This window comes from Sebastes fasciatus, chromosome 7, assembly GCF_043250625.1.
Source record: "Sebastes fasciatus isolate fSebFas1 chromosome 7, fSebFas1.pri, whole genome shotgun sequence".
NCBI lineage: Eukaryota > Metazoa > Chordata > Actinopteri > Perciformes > Sebastidae > Sebastes > Sebastes fasciatus.
In genome coordinates, this window is record NC_133801.1 from 29,396,222 (window position 1) to 29,423,947 (window position 27,726).

Sequence of the window (27,726 nt, forward strand, 5' to 3'; positions counted from 1 at the left end):
TGTCCTGCAAACATGGCCTGATTACCTGATTACTCACAGTAGTCGATTTTTTCCAGTAAGTAAATATTTGAGAACTGATAAATGAGTTACAACACAGAAAGAAATGTTTAAAACGGGGCACCAATAAAACTATTTGCATAAGATTTATTACTTATTATAACATAACTATAAAATAGTAATCACAGATACAGACTACTCCTCTGCAAAAAGAATGCTGCAGCCTGTACCTCCGCCTCATTCCTTTTCCAGCAGCCTGCACTGTCGCCTCCACTTGCTGCCAGGGCCACCTGAAGATCTTGCCAGACAGCTCGACCTCCACCCACAGCCTCTTCCGACAACTTGCACAGCCCCCTCCACCTAAAGACTCTGCCAGACAGTTGCAGCCCGATCCTGCACCTACAGCCTCTACCAGCAACCTTCACCGCTGCCGCCACCTGCAGATCCTTGCAGTCAGCTGCAGCCTGAAATTCCACCCACAGCCATCAACCTGCACCTCCGCCTCCATCTGAAGATTCTGCCGGACAACTGTAGCTCCAACCAGCTTGTTCCAACAATCTCCTGTCCTATTGCCATGTCAAGACCTAAGTGGAACAGCAGGGACCAGAGATAAACTATGATGCTGAACTTCATCGACCAGAAAGAGCTCTTCTTCCTCCTGCCAGTCTGAACTCAATGTAGTGTTGAGCAGGCTGATGTATAGCAGTATGAGATATTTGGTAGTGTCTCATTGTCTAGCCATGCATTTTCAGTTAATCTGATCTTTGAATGCATGTTAGAAATGATCAAGCGTGTAGCAGTCATTATGTGAAAACAGGGATGTTATTTATCTGAGTAATAAAACATCTTAGAATAATATCCAAGGTGGAAACTCTTTTCATGAAAGTAAAAACCTTGAATGTTAGATAGTCTGGTTCTGTTCTGAACATAAATACTACAATTGACTCTGAGTGTAATGGGATTTTAATAGATAATGATGCGTCACAGACTTCCAGATCTACCAGGAGGTGATCAAGGGCCGTGAGGACAACTCCTTCTACAAGAGCTGTGCCTCAGAAATGCTTATTCCTCCTCCACATCCTGCACATTCATCCCCAACTCCTGCTCCTCTCCCAAACTGAGAGCGCCCCTCCCTATCTCAATTCCCCCACCACCAGTTTCTCCCTAAGCAGCTTCATGGAGGTCTGAAGGACGCAGAGACGGTCCACCTGAGACTTTCGGGCCTAACATCTACAACCATGCTCCCTAAAAAGGACGGCCAGTTAGCTGGCTCTGTTACTGTGTACATGTAAACCTTTGCACTGTTGCTCAATAAAGTCCATCATTCTCTGCAGTCGTCATTGGTGAGTCATTTGTGTCCACAAGAAATAACATAAAACAGACACATTAATATTTGAGATCCAAGTGAATTTGTGTAACTTTGAATGATATTTTCTAGTCACACTTTTCTGAATCTTGTTTGTTTCAGTTTTCCAGCAGATACCTTCTTACTTGTTACGTTTTGATAAGTCACCTTATACGAAGGTTTTATATGAATTATTTAATAGATTAAAGGTGTCCCTCACTTTCTAAGAAGTCATCATGTCTGCACTCAGAAATGTTAGTAAGTCATTATTAAAGGATCTTGAGTTTCTCAATTGCTAATAAGCCAGACAACTGCAATTATAAAAGTTAATACATCATTAATAAAGAATTATTATAATCAATCAATTTTGCAGTTGTAAATATTAATAAGTTGCATATAAATTGATTTTGTTCTGGACGCGCTGCAGCCCTTTTTCAAAAAGGAAGTGGTCAAACATTCATCTTCCTGATGAATTAAAGAGCAAGATAGTTATCAGTCAAAATATAACGTGCTTTATAAATGGCCACATAGTGGTGCTATTTTATCAAAAATCATTTGTCCCCTTGTTCACGATCTAACTTTCCACCAAATGTCATTGAAGTCTACATGTTGTTTTTGAGATATCCTGGTAACAAACAAACAGGACCAAATAGCCTACATGTACTTTATGTGGCTGTATGTGTAATACACATTTTGTGATGTGATGGTTATTATTGTATTTATACACAATGGGTGTAAAGTTTATGGGGAGCAACTCTATGTGTCTTTTTGATTATTTGCATGTGTGACTTTATGACAGCTGCTAGATCAGGCCTAATATAGGTGGCAGACAGATGGCTTTGGATGGAAAGTATATCATTTTGTTACACCAATTAATTTGGAGTAGAAAAGAAAATCAAAAACAGTTGTAAGGTGATCCACAGCCAGTGCCATTGTCATGTTCCTTTGCAGCTGGAAAATAATGTTTAAGTAACAACACAATTCTGCATGAGTCAAGCTTTGCCTATATACATTGTAAAAATAAAAAAAATTTTTTTAATAACATCAGAGATCTAGCAAATACATACATGATAATACTATCTAGTGTGACGGGGTTTTCTGTTCTCTGGTGCTGCCTGTGATGTTTTGGGACACACAGTGTTGCATAATTTGAGTTTTGTTGTATTAGATATATAGTATATGTCGTTTCTTGAGTGTGTTTCATCAGCTATTTTTATTCTTCATATTCATTTTATTACTTCTATTTTAAGACCTTTAACATTGCATCCTATGTACCTACCTTTTCCAAATATTGCAGTGTTACGAACAAACGACAAATACAAGTTCAAGTTTCAAAATAATTTATATTATTAGTCTATATTAACAATGGCTCTGTTCTGTTGCGTGTTCAGGAAGCCATTCCAGTGAGCCCATATGCATAATACAAGAGCCCTGAACCTTATTATCACATGTCATCATGTCATTAGTTACACCTGTGCTTTCCCATACCACAACATATCAGAATGTCTGCCATAAAAAAGGTCTATCAGCATAAGAGGGACATCTGTCAGGCAAGCTACATATGAATTTAGACAAATCATGATCAGCATCAGCAGTAACACAATGACATCATTGTGGGGATCTGCTTTATATGAATGCATCTGCCCAGTGTTTACGAATGTTAGATACTCTCTATCATAGTGCACTGAGGTTTGTGACTGGCTGTAAAGTGCTCACACATCCTTGTACCCTGTACACCGAGGCTAATTGGCCCTCTTTGTCAATGCGGAGGCACAAACATTGGCTCACATTTATTTATAAGTCCATTCTTGGTATACTCCCCTCCTATCTGTGCACTCTCATATCCCGCAACACTGGCAGCTATAGCCTACGCTCGTCTGACCTGTAATTTCTATCTGTACCTAAGGTCCGCACAGAACTAGGTAAGATGGCCTTTAGCTATTCCGCTCCCTACTCCTGGAATACACTGCAAGCTAAGTTGAAACTAGGAAATCTGATTACTTTGGATGAATTTAAAACATTAATGAAAGACCTACAAGCAGAGTCAATCGGGAGCTGTCTGTGTTTCTGAATATTTTCACTTTAATGTTGGCTTCAAACACTTGATTTTAATGTGTTTTGTATGATATTATGCTATGTATTTATTTTGCATTTGTTTGATGTTGTGGCATCTGAAACTTGAATGTATGTTTAAATGCTGCTGTCTTGGCCAAAAGTGCAAAAGATATTCTTAATCTCAATGAGTACTACCTGGTTTAATAAAGGTTAAATAAAAAATAAGAAATTGTCTCAAGGTGCATCTCAGTTTTATTTATTGTTTTTTAAATCTTTTTTACGATTTGATATCATCTCATAAAAATAAGCTCCTAAAAACTACACAGTGTGTAACTCTAAAGGAAGTCAATAAATGAAAAGGGAAAAAAAACAAATCTCGTTTTCAGCTACCAAGCTGCGTCACTTCCGGGATGTATAGGAGAGCAAAATGACAGCTGGTTTGTTTTCATCAAGAAGGAGAATTCAAAGTAGACATCAAAGGTATGTAGAACGATTACCTTCTATTTCATCAGTTGTTGAGACGTCCTCTTGGCATATTGTCATCAGCTAGTGATTATTGAAAGTATGTTTATATCGCTGCCATCTGTGATCCATCTCTGGCTCCATCGAGCTGCTGCTGGGGGTCAGACTCAGACTCACTGGTGCTGATGCTGAGGCTGAGGCTGATGCTGAGGCTGCACACTGGCTGATACTAAACAACCGGCACTTTGCACTTAAATGTCATGTTCTTCAAACGGGGATATAATGGGAAAAGTGTTGTAATTGTTTAGCGATACGCTTTTTTACAAAAAAAAAAAAAAGCCAGACTCCATCCACAAATCTGTAAATTTCCACTTGTCTGAGCCTTATCGGCCTATTTAGAGCATAATAACACCACTATAATACCCTTTTATGAATTACCACGAGATGTTCATCAGTTCGGCTTAAATCTCATAGAAGAAGTATCGCTTACAACAATAAAATATCAACTTTTATAATCGGTCTGCCTTCTGTTGCCAAGACCATTTTTCACCTATTTAATGCAACTTCATGCCAGGCGACTGCAGCTAGTCGGCTAAACCGCGTCTAAAAGTTTAGATTGTGTCTGAATGACTATTGCTTTGTCAAAAAGATGTAAGCCGAATTGACAAGAATTGCGTGCTGAATTGCACATCATCAGGTTTTACAAACTGTTATATGTGTACATTGACTGATGGGCAAAGAAGAGTAAAAGTACGAGGTTTTTCAAGGGCGTCTGGTACAGCGGGCTCTTAATAACACAGAAGAAGCCGAAGCCCACTCAGTAATCTGTCGCTTTATATACGCCTGCGTCCTTATCCGCCGATGCATCACGTCACAACACCACTTAAGATCTTTTACGAATCAGCAAGATTTACACATTAGTTCGGCATAAATCTAAAAGCCTACAATAAGCAACACGATATTCGGTTTGTCTGTTATTGCCACTGTCATCCTTCACCCAATAGAGGAGAAGTCCCGCCCCTTCCGGTGGACCCCATGGGACCTTATTTCTATTAAAATATGAATGGTAGTCATACCATGACAAATATTTTTTTGATGCCGTTTGAATTATATCAATACTATTTATTTATTCATTTATAATTATAAATCACACATATGATGTTTTGTACATTTAAAATATAATGTTGCAAGTCAAGAAAGTCTCATTTTGTCGTAGTATCATTTAGTTTTGTGTGAAAACGCTCAGTGAACTACATCTCTCGTCTCGCACAATACACGTCACCAACACCAGCTAGCTATCTAACCTAGATATTCCATACACAAATGAAACGTTATCTAACCTGATGTGTTTTATCCAGCGACTCCAGCGAAAGAATGATCAGACCCATTGCTGGTGTGAGGTCATCCCAGTAGGAAACACACAGGCATCGTAGATCCAGCGAGAGAGACGTCACTTACGCGACTTTTGGGTGTGTCGTTTTTCTATAAGTATGAATTTTCACAGTCTGATACTTCAACAGTTTTAAAACAAATTGAGACTTTCTTGACTTGTAAAATTATCTTTTAAATTGACAAACATCATATGTGTGATCACGGCACAATTCAAACAAGATCAAAACAAATATTTGTCCCTTGCCATTTACTACCATTCATATTTTTTACAAAATAAGGTCCCATGGTGGTCCACCGTGTTATCTTTTGACATTTTGGATGGCACTTCTACCCTTTATCTTCCAAAAATGTCCGACTCGCTGTCGGTAACGTCGCATTTCCGTTCTCTATAGACGTTACTCCAACATCAAATTGTCAGATTTCTCAAGGGCGTTCGGTGTAGCAGATTTTATACTTAACAAAATAAGTCAGAACCAATCTTGTTCAACTTATTTTTTTCACTATTCAAATGGCTTACTTACTGCACAATTATCAACCACATATATTTATATTGGCACTGACTTTGTTAACCCTTGTGGAGAAATTCTTGTCTGGTATTATCTGTGAAGTCAGTCAGTCTGTTTACGGTAGCACTTTGCTCTACCTCTAAGAAATCTAGACGTGCTTCTATGCTCTTTTGATTACATCTATATTGTTAAATGAATAACAAGGCAGAAACTGACCTTTGACCTCCTCCAGTGTCATGTGGTGAACAGCCTCCAAGTCCTCCCTGTTCTGGTCTGTCCAGAGCAACTGGCCAACGAGGGACCAGCATTTCTTCTGGAGACATCTGCTAGCCCTACCAGCCACTCTGGCGTAAGACACAACTGACAGTGCTATAGAGCATCTTCAAAATAGACAGCTTTGTCAAAACATGAATGAACAAATACATCTGTCAGTGGATACAAATTTAATCAGGCTACTCCTGATTTCTTTGACAGGATGTCGGTACGAACACAGAAGAAGACAGTAAGCTGTGACAGTGTTCCAGTCAAGGGAAACGTCTCTTCAGGTAAGATGCTTTCTGCCGTATCTTTTCTACTATAACCATGTGACTTCTCTCAAACAGGACAGTAGGGTCAAACCCATAGCATGCATGTTGTATTGGATACCTGTGTTTTATTTGTCTCATGTCTGTAAAAAAAATAACCATGGCGACGTTATTGCAAATAACTTGCTTTATTAGCTAAAGAGTAGCAAATGGTTTTCATACGTTACCGCAATTTACTGCAGCCCATTTTTGTCAAATAAGATATTGTAACAGGATCCTTTTATTGTTTATTTCAGCAAAACCACTACATAATTTATGCTTCCCTGCAGCAGATTCCACAGCGAGGCTCTGCCCACCAAGCATTTTAAAACACACGCAGACACTCGTCATTTTAATTATAGAAACTGAAGTGAGAAGTTAAGTCAAAAGGGCCTTCTCCACATTCTGTTTTATTTTGAAAAGTTCAGCATAAAGATCGGCTTCGGGGGATATTTAAATGGGACAGTGTCTCTCTGGTTTGCTGATAAAGAGTTAAGGACGCCTCCTTGTGTCCCTCCATGCACCCATTATCATCTGTACCTCTCTTTAAAAGAAATGCAGTCACTTATCAGACCTGGCCATCCTTGTGTTTCTGCAGAGATGGCTGATCTATACATACAGGCTAGACCTGAGAAAAGTGCAATGGATTATTTTAGGGCTGTCAATTGATTAAAATATTTAATCGCGATTAATCGCATGATTGTCCATAGCTAATTGCAAATTAATCACACATTTTTTTTATCTGTTAAAAATGTACCTTAAAGGGAGATTTGTCAAGTATTTAACACTCTTATCAACATCGAGTGGACAAATGTGCTTGCTTTTGCAAATGTATGTATATATTTATTATTGGAAAGCCCCAAACTGCATGTGATTATCATAAAGTGGGCATGTCTGTAAAGGGGAGACTCTTGGGTACCCATAGAACCCATTTTCATTCACATATCTTGAGGTCAGAGGTCAAGGGGACCCCTTTGAAAATGGCCATGCCAGTTTTTCCTTGCCAAAATTTAGCACAAGTTTGGAGCATTATTTAGCCTCCTTCGCGACAAACCAATGGATTCCCTAGGTTTAGTTTCTATTGTCATATATCAGTATCATCACTCTGGCTCTAAAACTGAGCCAGATATAACCTAAAAATCACAAGTTGCATTAATGCGTCAAAGAAATTAGTGGCGTTAAGATAAATTTGCGTTAAAGCGTTATTATCGTGTTAACTTTGACGTGTACGACAGGAAATGGAAAAAATTACTTGATTTTCACCGAAGTTTATGTAGTTCATATTTTGGAGAATTATGTGTTGGAGAAGATGAGAGATTTGACAGAGAATTTTAGAGTTAAACATCAAACCTTTAGTCTGTGTTTGTCTCTACTTTATCTTTTTTCTCTGTAACAGTAGCACCCTGTTGTTAACTTTAAAATGTGTATTTTTGCAACAATTATTCAATTAATCAAGGATTTGCTGCTTTTTTCTGTATTATATCATCAATCACTCGCGAACTCTGAAACAGTCAAACTAGGCAGCGCTGATCAAATATGTATCAATATTATGTTACGTTAATGCCTATTTCTCGCCTCAAATGTTTTCAGAATCATCTTGTAGTGCACGGTTCAGCTGTAAAATCAGAAAGTTTGTGACACGGTAGCCATTGTGAAATCGCCGGGAAATCTCTTGAAGGAACGCCAAATTCCGGTCACATGACCGGAGCACAGCCAATAGGAACACTTTCTCTCTCAAATGACCTGTGATTGGTCAAGTCTTTTTCTAAAGCCTGGAAACAGAGCCATGAGGAGGAGCAGAAGTCTAGTTTTCTCTCAGAACACTTGAATTACAATATGCTGAAAGGTTATTATGGATTTTTTGTCCAATGATGCCAAAAACATTCTGCCTACTGCCACTTTAAGGATCCACAGGAACCCTGTATATAGTAGCAAATGTGCTTGGATTGCACGGTTAAACGGGGCCTTTGTTCAAGCTGCTAGCTACTCACTGTGGATGTGTGTCTCTTTCCCACACTGCTGACCAGCTGAGGGGGGTGCTGTTCAGGGGGACGGAGCCATGGAGCCACCAGAGGACCAGGACGGTCGTACCTTTGTGGAGGTGATGAGTGAAAAGTACAGCCCGGATAACTTTCCGCTACGCAGAGGGCCTGGTATGGGAATAGTGGTGGTACCCACCGTATGTCCTCAAGGCTCCCCTATGAAAGGTGAGCTGGTGATCAGATAGATATTGGCATGTCACTTTCACCTTTCCTCACTCCAGCCTCCGTAGAATGGGCCAAGGCTTGTTACATTTAGCCGTTATATATGTTGGCAGAGAAAGCAACCAATTACCCAAATAAAAAGCCCCTTGAAGCTCTCCTTTTTCTGTGTGAACCCTCACCTCTATTTGACTAATCCTTATTAATTCTTCCTTCCATCCTCTGACACCTCTCCTCCAGACCGACTGAACCTGCCCAGTATTCTGGTGTTGGATAGCTGTGGGATCAGCAGGGCAGGAGACGAGGCTGAGATTGCTGCTTTCTGTGCCCATGTCATAGAGCTGGACCTGTCTCGAAACAAGCTGCAGGACTGGCGTGAGGTGCCGTCTCTGGGTTTATTACAGTACTTCATGTCATTTGAAGGGATAATAGCGGGGCAGTTAAGCACAACAACTGTGCATTTTGCAATAGAAGGAAACACATTTGGCACGGATGTAGGATTATACAGTATGTTGTGAAAAGATATAGATATCGGGGCACTACTAATCTGGGGCCTGAAGGCCGAGGTAGCCATTTATCAAAATGGTCACCAAATACACGCTAGATATTCCAAAGTGTTGCAGAAAAGTGATGTTATGAGTCTTGATGATTTCCAAGGTGTTTTCAAGCTGTTTAGAACAGATGTCAGAAGATCACAGACATGTTTTTCCCCCTCTTTATTTTTTAAGGGTGCTTTATAAAAGCTTTTAACCTGAGAAAAAACGTGAAAACCTAATAAAAGGAGCATGGTTACTTCAGGGTCAAAGTTCACCCCCTCTGCCTTCATGATAGAATGGCAAACAATACAATCTTCAGCTTTCCATTGCTACATTTATCTTTTCATTAGCAGTAAAATTGACAGAGATACCGCTGGATACAGTTCTCCGTCGCCAGTAACCTCTAATCACAACTGAAGCGATACCGAACTTTGATAGAACTTTAGGTTGTATCGCTAACCAGCCGTGATATATGCCCAGCAAAAGGAGAAATTCGTTATCAATTGCTCCTGTGCGGATTACGGTTTGTTGTTATGATGTGTTAATATGTTTTGTTTTGAAGCCATGTTTTTATGAAGCTATGTGTTTTTATGAAGCTATGTGTTTTTATGAAGCTATGTGTTGTAATGTGTTTTTATGAAGCTATTTTGTTACAAAGCTATGGGTTGTTTTGTGTTTTTATTTAAGCTATGTGTTGTTATGAAGCTTCAGTATGTGTTGTGTGTTGTTATGAAGCTATTTGTTGTCATGTGTTATTATGAAGCTATGTGTTATGTGTTTTTATTTAAGCTATGTGTTGTTATGTTTTTTTTTATTTAAGCTATGTGTTGTTATGTTTGTTTTTATTTAAGCTATGTGTTGTTGTGTGTTGTTATGAAGCAATGTGTTGTTTTTTGGGCATCGAAAAAAAGAAATAAAAACAGCGATATCTGAGAATAACTAATGAATACCCATAGAACCCATTTTATTCACATATCTTGAGGTCAGAGGTCAAGGGACCCTTTTGAAAATCTTAAAAATCATTTTTTCCTTGCTCAAATTTAGCGTACATTTTGAACGTTATTAGCCTCCTTCATGACAAGCTAGTATGATATGGTTGGTACCAATGGATTCCTTTGGTTTTCTAGTTTCAAATGATTCCAGGATCTTCAGTTTTAAAGTATCGCTCGCTTTAAAACTGAGCCCGCTACAACCTCCGAAAGATCGGCGGCCTGTTTGATTTTTAAGAGGTTAATTAAAAATCCCAAGTTGCGTTAATACGTTAAAGAAATTAGTGGCGTTAAAACGAATTTGCGTTAACTTTGACAGCCCTATTAAAAACATATCAATGAGCCATACTGTTGCACTGGGTGACATGTTCCTTCATTACATTAAGTAAAACACTCCTTATCCTGTAAAGTTTATCAGGGGAGTGTGCCAAATGCAGAAGTCAAACGTGTGCAGGCTATCTGTCTTCCTGTGGGTGTATTTGTGATGATGCGAAACATTCTAATGACCAGTAAAAAGCTGTGGCCACACTAGTCGTCCAAAAAGTGAAATCAATCTTCTAGTTTTCTGTTTACATTTTTGGCTTCAAAATTTAAAAAACGCATCATTGTCTCATTTTCAGATCAGGAAAATCGTGTCCAACATCCCCAACCTGGAGTTCCTCAACCTGAGCTATAACCCCCTGGCAGGAATGACCCTGGAGCCGCGCTGCGCTGAAGGCTTCTCCCGGGTCCGACGCCTCGTCCTCAACAACACTCGGGTGTCCTGGGACACCGTGCTGCTGCTCACCAGGGAGATAACTGAGTAAGAACAATGGTTGATCACTGCTTCTCCATTTCTCCACAGCCTTGCAAACTATTATAACAGTGTACAATGGAATATAGTAGGTAACTCTTCATAATAATAATTTAAAAATGGTAAATTGATAGTTAATCAAACTTAGTTAATAGTTATTTTACTGATAACAACAAAACAATAATTAATAATGTTTGGTAATAATTAGTAATACTATGATTTATGTTATTTTAACAGTTTATTGTTAATAACATTTTATATACTATATAAGTATTTTCTAATGATTACGATATTATTTGTAAACATAAAGAAATTGTTTGTAAAACATCTATAAACATTACAGAGATAGATGGACCAGATATTTGTAACACTTAATGTTAATAGTTAATAATTGGTTTGTAAACCGTCTATAAACATGATTTGAATGGCTATTATCCAGCTGAATCTGATGATTATAATACCTTGTTAAATGGTTAATAAATACTTTGTAAAGCATCTATAAATATTAATTAAATCAATAAGTAATACTTTGTCAGTGGCTAATAATTGGTTTCTGGTCCATCTATCTATGTAATGATTAAAGATATTTTACAAACAATTTCTTAAAGATTTACATATCGTTTATAAAATGTTATAATGTGTGCAACAATAAACTGTTAATAGATAGTGTACTAATGTAATCAGAATGTAATTGTTATCGTCTCTTATCAGCTATGATACAATATAGAATTTATAAACTAATTAATCCATATTACACAAACTACTGATAAAATAACAGAAATTAAAGCATTACTAATAATTAGTAAACATGAATAATTATCATTCCATTGTGTGTTAACAGTAAACTAACTACTAACTAAGTTTAATTAACTACCAATTTGCCATTTATAAATGATGTTTATTATTATTATAAAGGGTGTTAAATACGTGTCAAATGAATACATTTTTACTTCTGGTTTCATACGGGACACGCCGGTCTCCTGGGTGAAAGTCCTGTGTTTTTTGACCTACCCATCCACTCCGACCTCCTCCCTACGCGGCGCTCTCCGCTCTCTATACTCACCGCTTCACAATTACGTGGATTACATACGAATTAATTTCGTGCTGACCATCACAAAAAAAAGTTGTACACGAATCAATACATACAATTTTGTGACTATTATTATACAAACTGCTGTGCCACTGGGTTGTGTCGGTGTGATATTGGGATAGCAGTTTGGCTGAAATGTTTTCGCCCCAGCAAGATATACCTCGATTCCAGTGTTTTCATCGTTGCTCTGAACCCGTCTGTCTCCTCGACTGTCTTTAGCAGGACCATGTCCTTGGACAGGTGCCTCGAGCAGGTGCCTCTTCAAGCGATGTCTGGAGGATATACTGTATGTATTTCAGGTGGAGGAGGGCAGGGTTCTTAGGTTGTTAAAGAATCTGCTTTCTACTGAAGGAATAGTCCCAACGAGTCCCTTTCTATTTTACACAACATACCCTGTCCCCCCCCCCCCCCCCCCCCCCCCCCCCCCCCCCCCGTGTTATCCTGCAGGCTGGAGGAGTTGTTCCTGTGCCTTAATGAGTACAGCAGTGTGAGTACCTCCAGTGTGACCTGCCCCACCTTGCGCCTGCTTCACATCACCGACAACAGCCTCCAGGACTGGGCCGAAGTTCGCAAGATTGGCTCCATGTTCCCCAGCCTGGACACTCTGGTCATGGCCAACAACAACTTGGCCTCCATTCAGGACAACAAGGATATCCTGCGACGGCTCTTCCCCAACCTACGCAGCATCAACCTGCACAACTCAGGTCAGCTGATCTGAGTGTTGATTTGTACTGTGTGTGTGTGTGTGTGTGTGTGTGTGTGTGTGTGTGTGTGTGTGTTTTTGGTATAAGACTCTTTCAATTGAGTGTTTTAGCGCCTAATGATGGTTTAATTCTAGGAGGAAACACTGAATTGCTTAGAATTTTCAGCTCAGTACGGAATGACAGTGTCAGCATCTGTATGCAGTGACTTAACGACGGCTGATTAAATTAGCACAAGCAAACGCCGTAACCTAAACGCTTTGTGTTATTTGTAGAGTATTGTAACAGATTCCTCTCTATGTCAGCTTTTATCTCAGGAATTGTTTCTATTTTAGGGAGTATCAGTGGTGAATCTATTTTTAGAGTTCTGTTGAGAGTGGAGGGGACGGAAACAATATCCAAAGACGTTTTCAAATTGACTCCAATACATCACTTGTTCATATCTCTTTCGCCTGAGGCACAGAAAAATATCTTTCTTGCAAATCATTTTGTTACAGTTTGAGCCTTCAAGACTTCTTTTTCTTGAGACAAAAACTAATTCTGCGTACAGGCTGAGATAATTTCGCTGGTTATGATTGCAGTTCCCATTGTTGAAGGCATCGTTAGAATTGAGTGCCAATGTCTTGGAACAAGAGATAATAAGGCAGCAAAGATTGAGGTCTAGGATTAAGGTTTTGACATACATAAAGGATATTTGTTTCATTGTTACTGTAATAAATCCCTTAAAAAGACTAAAACCAAAAACGTGTAAGTCCATCTTTTAAAATTTCTGGCTTCCCAACCCTGTCTGGTATGGAGGAAGGAGCCTGCCAAAATAAAAAAAATTAATAAATAAGTAAATGACTGAAATGAATGTCATTAAATGCAGCAAAAATAATATAAAAAATAAATGTAGCCTTTAATTAATCTATAAAATGTGCAATAAATTGATATTTCTGTTTTAATTTGCTTTTTATGTATTTATCTTTATATAAATTCCCTGATTTATTTACTCTTCTGTTTAATTTTCCTTTTTATTTATTTATATATTTATTTTTTATTATTTTATATTTATTTATAAATGTCTGTATTTATTTTTGTATTTATGCTTTTTTTATTTATGTTTGTTTTTGTTATTAATGTTAAATAAATAAAAGGGAAGATTAAATAGAAGAGTAAATAAATAAGGGAATTAAAGAAGCAAATTAAAACATGTTTATGGCCAGAGTCCATAACGTTACTCGGTCCAAAGCCCCATCTATTCACTCAGCAGCAGGGAAACAACACACGGGGAAACCTCTGTTGGTCTTGAGGAGCTGTAGCATTTATTTCTGCACAACTTCCACTGAACATTCACGTGACATTATCAGAGCTAAACTAACTCTCTTTTGCTCCGCCGCTCGCTCGTTTTCTCACACACTCGCTGCCGCTCCCTCTCTCGCTGTTTCTTTGGAACGTGACTTGAAACATGTTGTCAGGTCTCACCAGATGGGAGGACATCGAGATGCTCAACTTTTTCCCCAAGTTGGAGGAGGTGCGGCTGCAGGGCATCCCCTTACTGCAGACTTACACCAACACAGAGCGACGCAGCCTCATGATAGCACAGTGAGTCCCATCCATCAGTGAGAATGGAAATCCTTTATAGTAGCTTGTTTGCTCCTAACACTAAGGAGTGTTTAACAAATGAAACTTGAGATTCACACAGCATACCTGCTAATATAGTATGCATATGCTTCTCCTAGGCTCCCTTCTATATCACTGCTAAATGGCAGTGTTGTGAGTGATAGTGAGAGAGAAGATGCAGAGAGGTTCTTCATCCGTTACCACGTAGACTACCCTGAGGAGAAGCTGCCTTACAGGTACGCTGCACTCACTGTCTGTACTCCAACTACAATAGTATGAGTGTTTGTGTCATGTATGTGTGGGTGCTTTTAAAGAATCTAAAATACATATTTTTCCTCTTACGTGTCGTGCTATTTATCAATCTAGGTAGTTTTGGTGTGAGTTGCCGAGTATTGGAGATGTCAGCCTTCTGCCTTCTCTCCAATATAACGGAACTAGATGGCACTCGACTTGAGGTGCTCAAAGCGCCAAAAAATACATTTGAAAAACTCAACAGCGATGTCTCTTTCCAGAAATAATGAGCCGGTTACTCAAGATAACCCACAGACCTTGTTGCGAGCAGTATCATGAAGGATCTATTTTCTTTCTACCGAACTACACCTGCCAACCGTATCACCGCGCAGAAGGAAGCGTGCATCTACTTATGGGCGAGAGGCTCGTGCTCCAGGGACACTGGATGTCAGTCAGAGTTTGGGAGGTGCTGAGAGGAAGTGTAGTAGCCTCTGCTTTAAGAAGAGGTCTAGTGATATTCTATATTTTACTTTATTACGTTAAGATGATAGAAAAGATATCCGCACACATAGATCTATGCAGTATTTCATTTTATTCTAAGCTTTTTAAGATGTGCGCAGGTGTACTGCATACTGCTAATGATTAGAATGGGATTGGTTATTTCTACCAGCCTGTTCATTGTTGAATCATCATGTATGCTCTGATGAAGGTCTGAAAGACCGAAAGCTTAGAAAAAAAGTGAAATACTGCAAAGATCTAAGTGTGCGGATATCTTTTCTATTATCTTTTGGACTCATTGAATCTTCCAGCACCTTAGCAAAGATTAAGACAGGTAGAGCGGTTGTCATCCTGCATTAGCTACTTTATTACGTTAAGAAATGTCACGAAAAAAACAAAAACAAGTACCGATAAAGCCCAAAAAGCTTAAAGACAAAACTTGCTATAGTTGTATAGTTATAGTTTCATCCTCTAAATTGTGCTAGTAATAGCATATTATCATATAGCATAATATACATATATGTATATTTGATTTTGGGGATGAACTGTCCCTTTAAGACCGACAGCACAACCTGCTCTTTTCCTCCTCAGATACCATTCCCTGGTAACCCAATATGGGAAGCTGGAACCTCTTGCTGAGGTTGACCTCCGACCTCGCTGCCGTGCCCAGGTAGAGGTTCACTGTGAGGAGAAAGTGGAACAGGTGTGTTAAGCATGTCATGAGGTATTGTTCTGTATAGTTCACCAATGTAAAATCACTTGAGAGGCGAGGCTTCAAGTGATATCATGTAACCCATTCATACTTGACCTTGCAATCCTGCTGAGTGTCTCTTTAGTGAATCTAATTATTGTTTCTGCCTCAGTACTGTGTCCTTGACACACTCACACTGCCTACTTTTGACTACTTGGTGCACCAAGGGTATATTTAATATTAGTATCAGCACCAATTCAGTTTGGTGACGCTTGTTGTTTGAAACATCTCAACCCTTTAATAGATAACTATTAATTTTCCGATGTTCCGCACAGTCAGATGACTCCATGAAACCTTCCATTGTGAAAGACTAATCGATCAAACACATCATGGGACTCCACACGGTGTAATTAATCCCTCTTCAATGATTAAGACGGAAACAAAGCATTGCTGTGACGGTCACTGTACTGACTGTCGTATCCCTCACTAGTTAACTTGTTTAGAAAAACTTAGCTTATCTTTTGCCGGACTTTAAATGATGCCCTGGTGGCCACGTTAAAGCTGCAGTAGGCAGATTGGAGAAATATGATTAAAATAAGTTATTTTTATAAAACAGTCGCTATATCATGACAGTAGTGCATGAGACGATAATCTGAAAAAAATCATGTGCCTCTGTGTCCCCCGGTGCTCCTAATGGCATCTGCGAGATTTCACAGACCGGAGGAAAACAACCAATCAGAGCCGAGCTGGAGCCTTGCCGTCTCTGAGCAGCTGTCAATCACTCGCAAACTCCAAACAAACGGTCAAACTAGGCAGCACTGATCAAATATGAATCAGTATTCTGTTACTGTAATGCCTATTTCTCTTCTCAAATATTTTCAGAAACGTCTTGTAGTGTACTGTTTAGCTGTAAAAATTAGAAAGTTTGTGACCCGGCAGCCATGTTGAGATCAGTTGAGGAAATACCAAGCACCGCCCACCAGCCGGAGCAAACTTTCTCATTTCACAGCTAAACAGTACACTACAAGATGTTTGTGAAAACATTTTAAGTGAGAAATAGACATTACAGTAACTAAATATTGATTCATATTTGATCAGCGCTGCCTAGTTTGACCGTTTCATTGGAGTTTGCGAGTGATTGACAGCTGCCTCTGTTGAATGAACAGCCAATAGGAACGCTCTCTCTCTGAAATGACCTGTGATTGGTCAAAGTCTCCCGTCACGGGCTAGATTTTGTAAAGCCTGAAAACAGAGCCATCAGGAGGTGCAAAAGTCTAGTTTTCTCTCAGAACACTTGAATTACAATATGCTGAAAGGTTATTATGGAATTATTGCCCAATGATGCCAAAAACTTTCTTTAAACTTTAAACTTTACTTTAAAGCCACCACGTGCAGAATTAAAAAAAAATCTGGATTTATTGTCTTATTGTACTTATTCTGAGTGAAATTAGTGTCAGTTTAAAGCCTAAATTGTAGAAACTGTTTGTCTCTGTGTCAGCTGAGCATCCGTTTGGACCAGACCGTAGCTGAGTTGAAGAAGCAGCTGACAACAGTGGTCCAGCTGTCCACCAACAGCATGAGGCTTTACTACATCGACAAGATCGGCGTCTTTGGTCCGGAGGAAATGAAGTACAACACCCGGGCTCTCCACTCCTACAGCATCCAAGATGGTGACGAACTACTGGTGGTTCCCAAGATCAAGTGAAGACCCAGCTGGTGTCCAACTGGATAATTAGAGTGACTCATTGATTGATTGATTAATTGGATTATTTGTTGATTGGTTAACTGACATCACAAAACAAATGCATATGGAACAGCATCAGCGGCCCACTCGTTGGAACGGAGAGAGTAAAACAAGAAAATGATGCGAACACCCTCATGGTGACTGCACAGTGGACTACAGCGGGCTGCTGGCAGGCGCTTTCTGGAAATGCAGCCATTACGTCTTTATTTATTTCAGCTTTATTAGGGGCATCCACTGGAGTTTGTAGACAAATCTGTCACACTGGAAGAGCAGCCAGCTAGCAGCTTAAGCAGAGGGGAGGGCACCGCTGTACCAGCAAAGCTTCGCTGCAGCTCTATCTCTTAGTACACGTACATGTACCATAGCACTTGCATAGGCGAGTATCCAACACCACTGGCTTGCCCACTTGTTGCAAAAACTACCCTGATTAGCTGTGAGGCAGTGCACTTTTAAAGTGGGCACAATATCAGAAAGAGCAGCAGTTGTTGAAGGAAAAATCCTGCCTAAAACTGTTAAACGCTGGTGATAAAGGTAGCAGTTTTTGAGTCCATTTTGTTGTACGGTGGTGTTTTTTTCCTGTGTTTCTGTGGGTAGTTGCTAAAGTTAGAAGATGCTAATAATGCTATTCAGATCGTTTGACAAAATACCAACAGAGTCAAAGAGCAAGGAATTATTTCTAGACAATCAACAATCCTTGTGAAATTTATTATAGAATATGCAGATTTCAAATTAAAGATCTCTCCAGATGTTTTAAGGCGTATAAAAACACTCTGCTTTGAAAGTTAGAACTGTATAAATACTAGGGCTGTCAAAGTTGATGTGATAATAACGCGTTAACGCAAATTTGTTTTAACGCTGCTAATTTCTTTAACGCATTAACGCAACTTGCGATTTTTAGGTTGTAGCGGGCTAAGTTTTAAAGCTAGAGTGAAGATACTGGTATCATATGAAACTAGAAAAACTAAAGGAATACATTGGTGCCAACCATGTCATACTAGCTTGTCATGAAGGAGGCTAAATAACGTCACAAACTTACTCTAAATATTGGCAAATTTATTGAAGTCAGCACACTGACACACTGACAGCTGTTGTTGCCTGTTGGGCTGCAGTTTGCCATGTTATGATTTGAGCATATTTTTTTATGCTAAATGCAGTACCTGTGAGGGTTTCTGGACAATATTTGTCATTGTTTTGTGTTGTTAAATTATTTCCAATAATAAATATATACATACATTTGCATAAAGCAAGCATATTTGCCCACTCCCATGTTGATAAGAGTAATAAATACTTTTAACTTTACTTTTCAAAGGATAAAAAATGCGCGATTAACAACGGACCATCATGCGATTAATCGCGATTCAATATTTTAATCGATTGACAGCCCTAATAAAAACTGCTACATACATACTACTGTAGGTACTCTATCATTGAAAAATCCAGAATTAAGAAATATGCACATTTTGAAGTGTAACTTTGAAAAGAAACTTTTCTTCTTCAGCAGATGAATGTACAAACAGTTTCTGAGTGTCAAACCCTGCACAGGGAAGGTCAAACATCCAAGTGGATAGTAAAGTAACAATAAGCAAAACTGGAAGGGGACTTTAAATAAAGCGGACACAGATGAGGCAGCTTCATGGTAAAAAGGGGAACATTACACCACTTTATGACAAAATGGCTTCAGGAGTGCAACGATCATGAATTGATGATATCTAACAGTGTAAAGAGTATTTTAGGGTTGATGTTTTCTTTATCCTGTTATGTTTTTTTCTGGACTTTGAGAAACCTTGCAACCGTGTTCCCCAGAGAGTCCTGTGGGGAGCATGAAGTACCGGGGCTGTTGCTACGAGCCATCCGCTCCTTATATAGCTGGAGTGAGAGCTGTGTCCACATTCTCAGCAGGAAGTCAAACACATTTTCAGTGGGTGTTGGGCTTCACCAGGGTTGTCCCTTGTCACCGATTTTGTTTTCATGGGTAGGATGATCAGTTTGAGGACCTCAGAATTGCTTCTCTGCTCTTTGCAGATGATATAGTTCTGTTGGCGTCATCAGGCCGTGACCTCCATCATGCACTGAGGCGGTTTGCAGCTGATTGGGAAGCGGTCGGTGTGAGAGTCAGTACCTCCGAGTCTGGGGCCACGGTTCTCTGCCGGGAAACGGTGGATTGCTTCCTCCGGGTTGGGAGTTACTGTCCCGAGTGAAGGAGTTCAAGTGTCCAGAGGTTTTGTTTACGAGTGAGGGTAAAACGGAGCGTGAGATGGACAGGCGGATTGGTAGTAATGCGGGTGCTGTAATGAACTGTCGTGGTGAATAGGGAGGTGAAGGCATAGCTTTTGATTTACCAGTCCGTCCACGTCCCGACCCTCACCTGTGGTCATGAGTTTTGGGTAGTGACTGGAAGGATGAGATCACAGATACAAGCGGCTGAAATGAGTTCCCTTTTGTAGGGTGGCAGGGCTCACCCTAGAGATAGGCATGAGGAGCTCAGACATCCGGAGGGAGCTTGGAGTAGAGCCACTGCTCTTTCGCGTCGAATGGAGCCAGTTGTGGTGGTTCGGGGTCCCAGACGCCTACCTTTGGAGGGTTTCCGGACACGTCCAACCAGTGGGAAACTCCAGGGTAAACCCAGAATACGCTGGACGGATTATATACATCAGACCGGCACATACGGTAACTTCACAAAAAGTCAAGGCCGCCCCCCTTTTGGGGGAAAGAAAACCGAAGATCCCATAGACTTCGATGCAATTTGACGTGTTTGGTTGCTATATATAGCAGACAGTTGCTATGTATAGCAGACAGTTGCTATGTATAGCAGACTGTTGCTATGTATAGCAGACCATTGCTATGGGCACAGTTGTGATGTGGGACTCTGGCAGACCGTTTTTGTGTTAAATTATTGATTTCTTCAGTAAGTAGCCGTGTAATAAGCGGGATAATGTTCAGCTAGCGGGTCATTGTTGTGAAAGAAACCCCTTCAGGGCGATGAGAGACATAGGCATCGCCCTGTCGGGGTTTCTTTCACAGAAATGACTGGCTGTACATTATCCCTCACTTAGGACATGGCATGGTGCAGCCCACTACACAGCAACTCTTCAGCATAGCGTTATTACTATTACCGGTTCGTTTAGAGTAGAAATTTGGAGACATGTTTCAACTTCTCTTTACGCTGTTAAATCTACGAGAGACACGGGATTGATTTCCCCCACCGTGGTCATGAGCGCTTACTCTGGATGACGTATTGCCGGTCTGATGTATGTCTCATCTGGCTTGGGAACGCCTCGGGATTCCCCCCAGGAGGAGCTGGAAAACGTTGCTTGGGAAGAGGACACCTGGACTACCTTGCTTAGCCTGCTGCCACTGCGACCCGCCCCCTGGATAAGTAGCAGAAAATGGATGGATGGATGTTTCCTTCATCACTGACCAAGCTCTGATGGTACTGTGTTGCTTATCACACACTGTATGAACACATGTACACTCACACATGCCCACGGAGGTTATCACAAAGCAGCTGTTGTGTCATGTCATGTCAACCAGGGTTCCCAAAAGGCAATCTTTCAGTGCACATTCCACATAGGAGCAGTATGAAGGCTTCTCTATTTAAAACATTGTGTAAGTGCAGGATTGATTGTATTCATCCATCCATTAGCTTTACCTGCTTATCCAGATTATGTTAATTCATTTGAGCACATTCTAGGGAGTAAGATAAGGTCGAGAGCATAGATATAAAACAGTAGATGTGACATGTTGCCATTCCAGGATGGAATAATAGAATATTTATTATTATAGCTCCAAGAGAACAAGTCATGCTTTCAATTATGAAGATAGCATAACCAAGTCATAATTGTGCATCAATAATGCAGACAATGAGCTAAACTTAATATGTAAGAACTCTCTTAACTGTTTTATATCTATGCTTGAGAGTTTGTCATTAGCTAGTGTGTTCATGGTCATTTTAAAGGCACATAGTAGCAATGTGTTTTCAACAAATTCCCATGTTTTGCGTACATGGCTGTACGATTTTACTAGTGTTTGCTGTTTGTTATCTATTTCAGATTATTATTTTGGCTTTTAAGAGGATAGCATTCCGTTTTTTCAAATGCTCCATTTTTCTTATGTAAGTCATATCATTTCATAATTTATTGAATTACTTGATATTGTTTTATGGACCCTTTAAATGCTTAATCAATGCACTTTCTTTACAGTGTATTTGCAGTGTTCTCAGAGTATAATCAGTATTTCTCCCTGACTGATTTCCGTTTTGTGCGGGTATATGCGCCTTTAATCTGCTCACTATTCAGTGAAATACTCTAATGCCTCTATATCAGTGTTACACATAAGTGTATTGTACATTTCACTCCATCCTGCACAGAATTACTTCCACCAAAGATAGCTCGTTAGAGTATTATTATTATAATGTGGAATATACACACTATGTATTGATTTTATCATACTGCATCCACCTTGTATAAGAGGAGCATTGATATTTGATGTTTGGTGCTATTGATTTTTCCTATAGCAAGCATCTTAGCAGAGGAGGAGATTCCTGATAGTGCACCGTGTTATGGCTATGGACACAGCTGATATGTCAAGCCACTAAATTCACATTTAGTGTTTGGAAACAAATACCTGTTTGGGCTGTACTCTCATTTCATCCACTGCTGATAGAAAACTCAGCTCAGTGTGCTTTGGCCTCTTTTTAACAGTGTATTTACCCTCCAAATGTATCAATAGCTCAAGTATGTGAATGCAACAACATTTCCCTCCTTACTATTATAATTTACCAATGTTTATTTTATAACACTACTACTATACTTGAATATTAGAAGGTGTGATATAAGGCGATATAAGTGTGATGGTGTAGCAATGACACACAGCAGGTTACATCAGGAGTTCTCAAACTTTTTGGGGGCCAGGGACCCCTTAAAGGGGAGAACATTTTCCAAAGACCCCTCATAATCAATAATTAAGCATAATGCTTACTACCATTTGTACTCTTAGATGCCATTGGAACTATTTGTACTCTAAAATTTTTCAACTGAAATACTTCAGACCTGTTTGATAGTGATAAACAGAATCACATTTAAATTTGAATCATGTTAACACCACTTTGTTTTGCCCTGATATTCCGGCTGCTTTGTAGCTAATCAGCTAAGCAGCTGCAGGAACGGTTCGTTGCGTCCTCAGCGAAGTGACTGATTCCTGACAGATTGATGTGATGTGTCACAATCATATCAGAGTTTCTATTGGCCCAAGCTAGGGATGTGACGCTGAGGAAATTTTCCCACCGGTTAATAAACTTGTGATAACACCGGTGTTACCGATTACATTGGACATTTTACGAGAAAAGATGACGATCAATATGTGTAGAGCACATTCTGCTCGGCGGGGTCGCAGGTTTCCAACCGGCGCTGCTCCGCCGCCCACACCGGCTGTGACCGCTCCGTCCTCCTCACAGCGATTACCTCATTAACGTTATGGTTCCCGTTACAGCATTGGGTTTAAATCTGAAATATTGCCAAATAGGCGCTTTTGCTTTTCGCTTCGACACCAAATCCTCCACCATCGCCTTGTCTGTCAACTCTCTTTCGTCTCGCGTGTGTGAAAAATGACACCCGCTACTCTGTGCTGAGACTCCGTATGAAGTAGACACTTTCACTTTCAGTTTGTAACTAAATGGGGTTTATTTATGTTAAAAAAAAAAAAAGCAAAACTGCAATGGGGGCGGTGAGTACGTAATGTAATCGTGTGTGTCCGACCACCGGTAACACCGACTACCGCGGCAAGCGTAGTCGAAAGCTAACGTGGATGGTAGAAATGTACACAATATGCTTGTTTTATTGGTGCAAATGGTCCCCATCTGTAGATATGCACTTTTTGATGATACAGCACAATTTCATAATTGATAGCAAAATATTTTGTGGACCCCCTGACAGAGTGCCACAGACCCCTGGGGGTCCCCGGACCCCACTTTGAGAATCACTGGTTTAGATGAAAAGAATTACAATACTGGGACCTGTTTCCCCATTTTGTCACTATAGTGCTGAATAAATGTTAGCGTAGCTTGAACCACAGCCATAGAATCCAGCACAGAGAGAGGCAGCACTGGCACCAACACCCAAGCCTGAACTTAACCATTGAATTATAATGTCTGTGCTAATCAGCGTCTAGATTTGTTTGAAGTGTATGTAATTGTTTGCAGAGTGGGTGATTCTTTTGGTATGCATGTTATTTATTGATTTAATGTGTTTGCGAGGAAATTGCTTAGATTAATGAAGTTGATGAACTTGATGGAACACAGTTACAAGAAGAAATATTGAAATGTTGAAGTAAATTTATTGTTTACCTGTTAAATTCATCCAGATTTTGTTTTTTTAAGAACAGTATTCTGTCATGTTATGTATTGTGTATTGCTTACTGTTAGCTAAGCCATTTTATAGCCCCTGAAAACTTGATTTTAGAGTTTAAGTACTTCGCTGTAACATTAAAGATTCACGACTAATAAAGCAACACTCATCGTTAGAGTTAGGGGAAAAAAATTCAGTTATTATTTATGAGGAGTTTTAACAAAAACTCAGGTAATCTGCTTCATCAAGAGTGTGTGGTTGTGGTTTCGATCAGGTTTGATTGATGTCATCACGTTTCTATTCAAATTCTGATTGGTACATTTTTTGACATCATCTTTTTCTAACTGAGACTCAAGACAACAAGACAACACAGTCTCACGACAGCTTGTGAAATAGTCACGAAATTTAGTCTATTTGATTCATGTACATTGACACAAATTTATCTTTTTTGTGACGCTCAGCACGACTTTCAACAATGTGTTTTTTGTGCGTTTTCCTAAGAATGTCCAGCAACATGTGGCGCACGTGTCAATTTCCGCTCCAGTCTTTTCAAAATAAAACTACTTAGTTAGGCTTAGGAATAGATCGACTTGGTTAGGCTTAGGCAACAAAACTACTTAGGTATAGGAAAAGATCATGGTTTGGGTTAAAATAACTCAGGAAGTGCTGTAACTTAAGTACGGAAGTTACGTGACAAATAAATCAACTTTGAGTTGTGGTTTCACACGGGACATGACCACCGGCCTCCTGGGCAAAAGTCCTGTGTTTTTTGACCCACCCATCCCCTGTCGGGTTGGAGAGTTAGGTCCACCTACGTGTCGTTTGCTGCTCTTTATACTTCCCGGATCACAATAATGTGGATTACATACAAATTGATTTCGTGCTGAACATCACAAAAAAAAAAAAAAATGAAATTCGTGTCTATGTACACAAATCAATACATAAAATTTCGTGACTACTTCACAAACTGCTGTCCGGCTGGTTTGGACAAGAACTCAGGCAAAACAAAAATTACAGAAACTTCTCATGTGAAGTAACCAAAACTAGAGAAAATGTTCTTATTTACTGTATGTAGGATCCCGCCACTCACCGTAAGAAGCTGATTGAGGAAACAGGTTTGCAGGAAAATTCCACCTTAACACCCTTTTACACCTTTTGGCAATGCACTGTTCAGAATGTATCGTCGTTTTGTGCTGCAATTGTTGCATTACTCTGACCGACTGGACCGTCAACAGCAAACTTCAGGTTTTGGTGTCAGTCCCACAGAATCATACTGTGAGGGCTTTTAGAGATACATTCTATTCGTCATTCAACAATTTCGCAAGGAGACATTCATCATACTAACTCCACCAGCAGTAGCCTCGATAGACCAGAATGCAGAACGACCACTGCACATGTTGTGGTTGTACAGTAGCAGCTTGTTGTAAAACTCTTTTGCTTTCACCACTATCATACATAATCCAGAGATGAATATGACATTTAATGGAATACTGTACATCGGCATTTTGGGAAGTTGGCTTATATGCTTTCTTGCAGAGAATTAGATAAGAAGATCAATACCACTCTCTTACACAAGAGTAGTACCAACTATGGCTGTCATAGTTAACGTGATATTAACGTGTTAATGCAAATTCGTTTTAACACTATTCATTTCTTTAATGCATTAACTTGCCATTTTTAGATTGTAGCAGGCTCAGTTTTAAAGCTAGACTGAAGATACTGGTATCAAGGAGGTTAAATAACTTACTCTAAATTTTGGTGAGGAAAAACTGGCATGGCCATTTTCAGAGGGGTCCCTTGACCTCTGACCTCAAGATATGTGAATGAAAATGGGTTCTCTGGGTACCCACGAGTCTCCCCTTTACAGACATGCCCACTTTATGATAATCACATGCAGTTTGGGGCAAGTCATAGTCAAGTCAGCACACTGACACACTGACAGCTGTTGTTGCCTGTTGGGCTGCAGTTTGCTATGTTATGATTTGAGCATATTTTTAATGCCAAATGCAGTACCTGTGAGGGTTTATGGACAATATTTGTCATTGTTTTGTGTTGTTAATGGATTTAAATATATACATACATTTGCATAAAGCACCAAATTTGCCCACGCCCATGTTGCTTAGAGTATTAAATACTTGTCAAATCTCCATTTAAGGTACATTTTTAACTGATAAAAAATGTGTGCTTAATTTGCCATTACTAGGGCTGTCAATCGATTAAATATTTTAATCGATTGACAGCCCTAGTATCAACCTTTTTCATCTAATTCCCTGCCAGGCAGCAAATAAGCACATTTCCAAAACTATCAAACTGTTTCTTCAAAGTAATCCTCAGAGGTGTCAAAATACATTCTTAAAAAGGAAATCATAAATTGAAGTTGTCAAAATACGCTCTGCCCTTTAAATTCAATCAGGTCTAACCCATTAACTCCCTCTTTGCTCTTCACATCAGTGCAGTCTGTTCAAAGAAGCTGAACAAAGATAATTAATACATTGAAAAGCTCTATATTTCCTTCGCCTAGTTACATACTCAACACATAATGCTAGACATCTGGCAGCTTCAGCACATCCTGTTTGAATGGAGACCTTTGAAACTAAATAGATACTTGCTACCCTGGATATATCAATAAATGCACTGCTTGAGTCATCATCTGCCTCTAAAAGTAGCATACAAGAGCTCACGTGGATCTCAGAAGCTTATATTTGTCTTTGATTACAGTGTTTTAAATTGGTTGGTTTAAATGTGTAGGGTGCCCATCCCCACTCAGACTTATATACCAGTATTTAAGCTAATCATTCACTCAACTATATGTAACGCAGGACTGTTCATAATCTGTATCAATTAAAGCATTATCTTTGTTTTGTAGGAATCTATATGAAGTATTAAATGGAACAGAGTGAGTTATCTTTCTTATATTAGCATATGTAGAGAAAGATCTGTCACTGAATGGTAATAAATGGCAGTCTCCCTCTTCAGTGTGTGACACTTTGTTTCATTCACAGCAGCAGCAGCGGTAGCGTTGGAACCATATCAGGGGTCCGGATGTGTATCACAGGTGGTTATACTGCAGTATGATTTTATGACTCATTCACTTTGATGCAGACGCTCGCACACTCCAGCATGAATGACTGCTTGAGTGCTGAAACTTGGAATAATTAAAAGAAACCATTGTAGACATTAGGAGATCTTGTCTATATTTGACCCAACCAAGCATTAATGCAGCATATGTATTCTTACAGGCCTAATGAACTTGAGCATTGTAGGAGGATTAAAAGAACACAGAAACATCACTGCAGCATATACAATTAGGTTAATATGACACATTAATAGTAAATGTTTGGTTTATTTATTTAACATTTTTCAGAGAATTATTAGACATTCCGAACATCCCATAAATGGTAAGCTTTTATTAATGTCTTATAAAAATGGGTTTGTGTAGGGTGAGTTGTCATAATGTGTGACACCTATAAGCTCCAGTGGGTTGAGGGACTAAGATGGGAGGAGAGGAGGCGAGGAAAGGATACGAGGACACACGTTAGCACAATGAAAAAGACCTAAGGTCTTCCTCAAACAAATAAAAGACAATAAAGCTATTGGTTACCACAAGCTGTGGTGTCATGTGATCAAAATCACATGACTTCTCAAATGTCCAATCATAGATTAGGGTGTAGCAATCTTCAAACAAGAAGGTCAGTAACATAATGTTTAGACAAACTTATTGTTAAGGGTATACATTTCTTATAAATAAAACAATTTTGTTATCAGGATATGTTTATGATATGCTTTTTCATCAAAAAATATTACAATATGGTGTTATTTCAATCAAATCTTCCATTGTCCCACTTGGGAAAATTAATATGGTTTTGAAAAGTGGGACAGGATGATTTGCCTAATGTGGGACAGCATGGATTGTGAAATAACAATGGTTATTTATAGGTTTTATTCTTCTAATGCATTTTTTTTTTTTAGATATTATTAAAAAAATATAT

The 27,726-nt window shown here is 39.3% G+C and overlaps 1 protein-coding gene across 1 annotated transcript; it reads left to right on the forward strand.

Annotated features, from left to right (window-relative positions):
- Positions 1-3,795: 3,795 nt before the first annotated feature.
- tbcela (tubulin folding cofactor E-like a) lies at positions 3,796-17,495 on the forward strand. Its single transcript, XM_074640161.1, has 11 exons — positions 3,796-3,877; positions 5,990-6,106; positions 6,232-6,302; positions 8,348-8,527; positions 8,762-8,901; positions 10,667-10,848; positions 12,377-12,633; positions 14,088-14,214; positions 14,352-14,468; positions 15,553-15,664; positions 17,151-17,495. The coding sequence occupies exons 3-11, from the start codon at positions 6,233-6,235 to the stop codon at positions 17,355-17,357; spliced, it is 1,392 nt and encodes a 463-aa protein (XP_074496262.1). The 5' UTR covers positions 3,796-3,877; positions 5,990-6,106; position 6,232; the 3' UTR covers positions 17,358-17,495.
- The last annotated feature ends 10,231 nt before the right edge of the window (positions 17,496-27,726 follow it).

Coding starts and splice junctions, on each gene's coding strand:
- tbcela (XM_074640161.1), top strand. CDS start 6,233: ATGTCGGTACGAACACAGAAGAAGACAGTAAGCTGTGACAGTGTTCCA. Junction 10,849..12,376: donor CTCACCAGGGAGATAACTGA/GTAAGAACAATG, acceptor GTTATCCTGCAG/GCTGGAGGAGTTGTTCCTGT. Junction 12,634..14,087: donor CATCAACCTGCACAACTCAG/GTCAGCTGATCT, acceptor ACATGTTGTCAG/GTCTCACCAGATGGGAGGAC.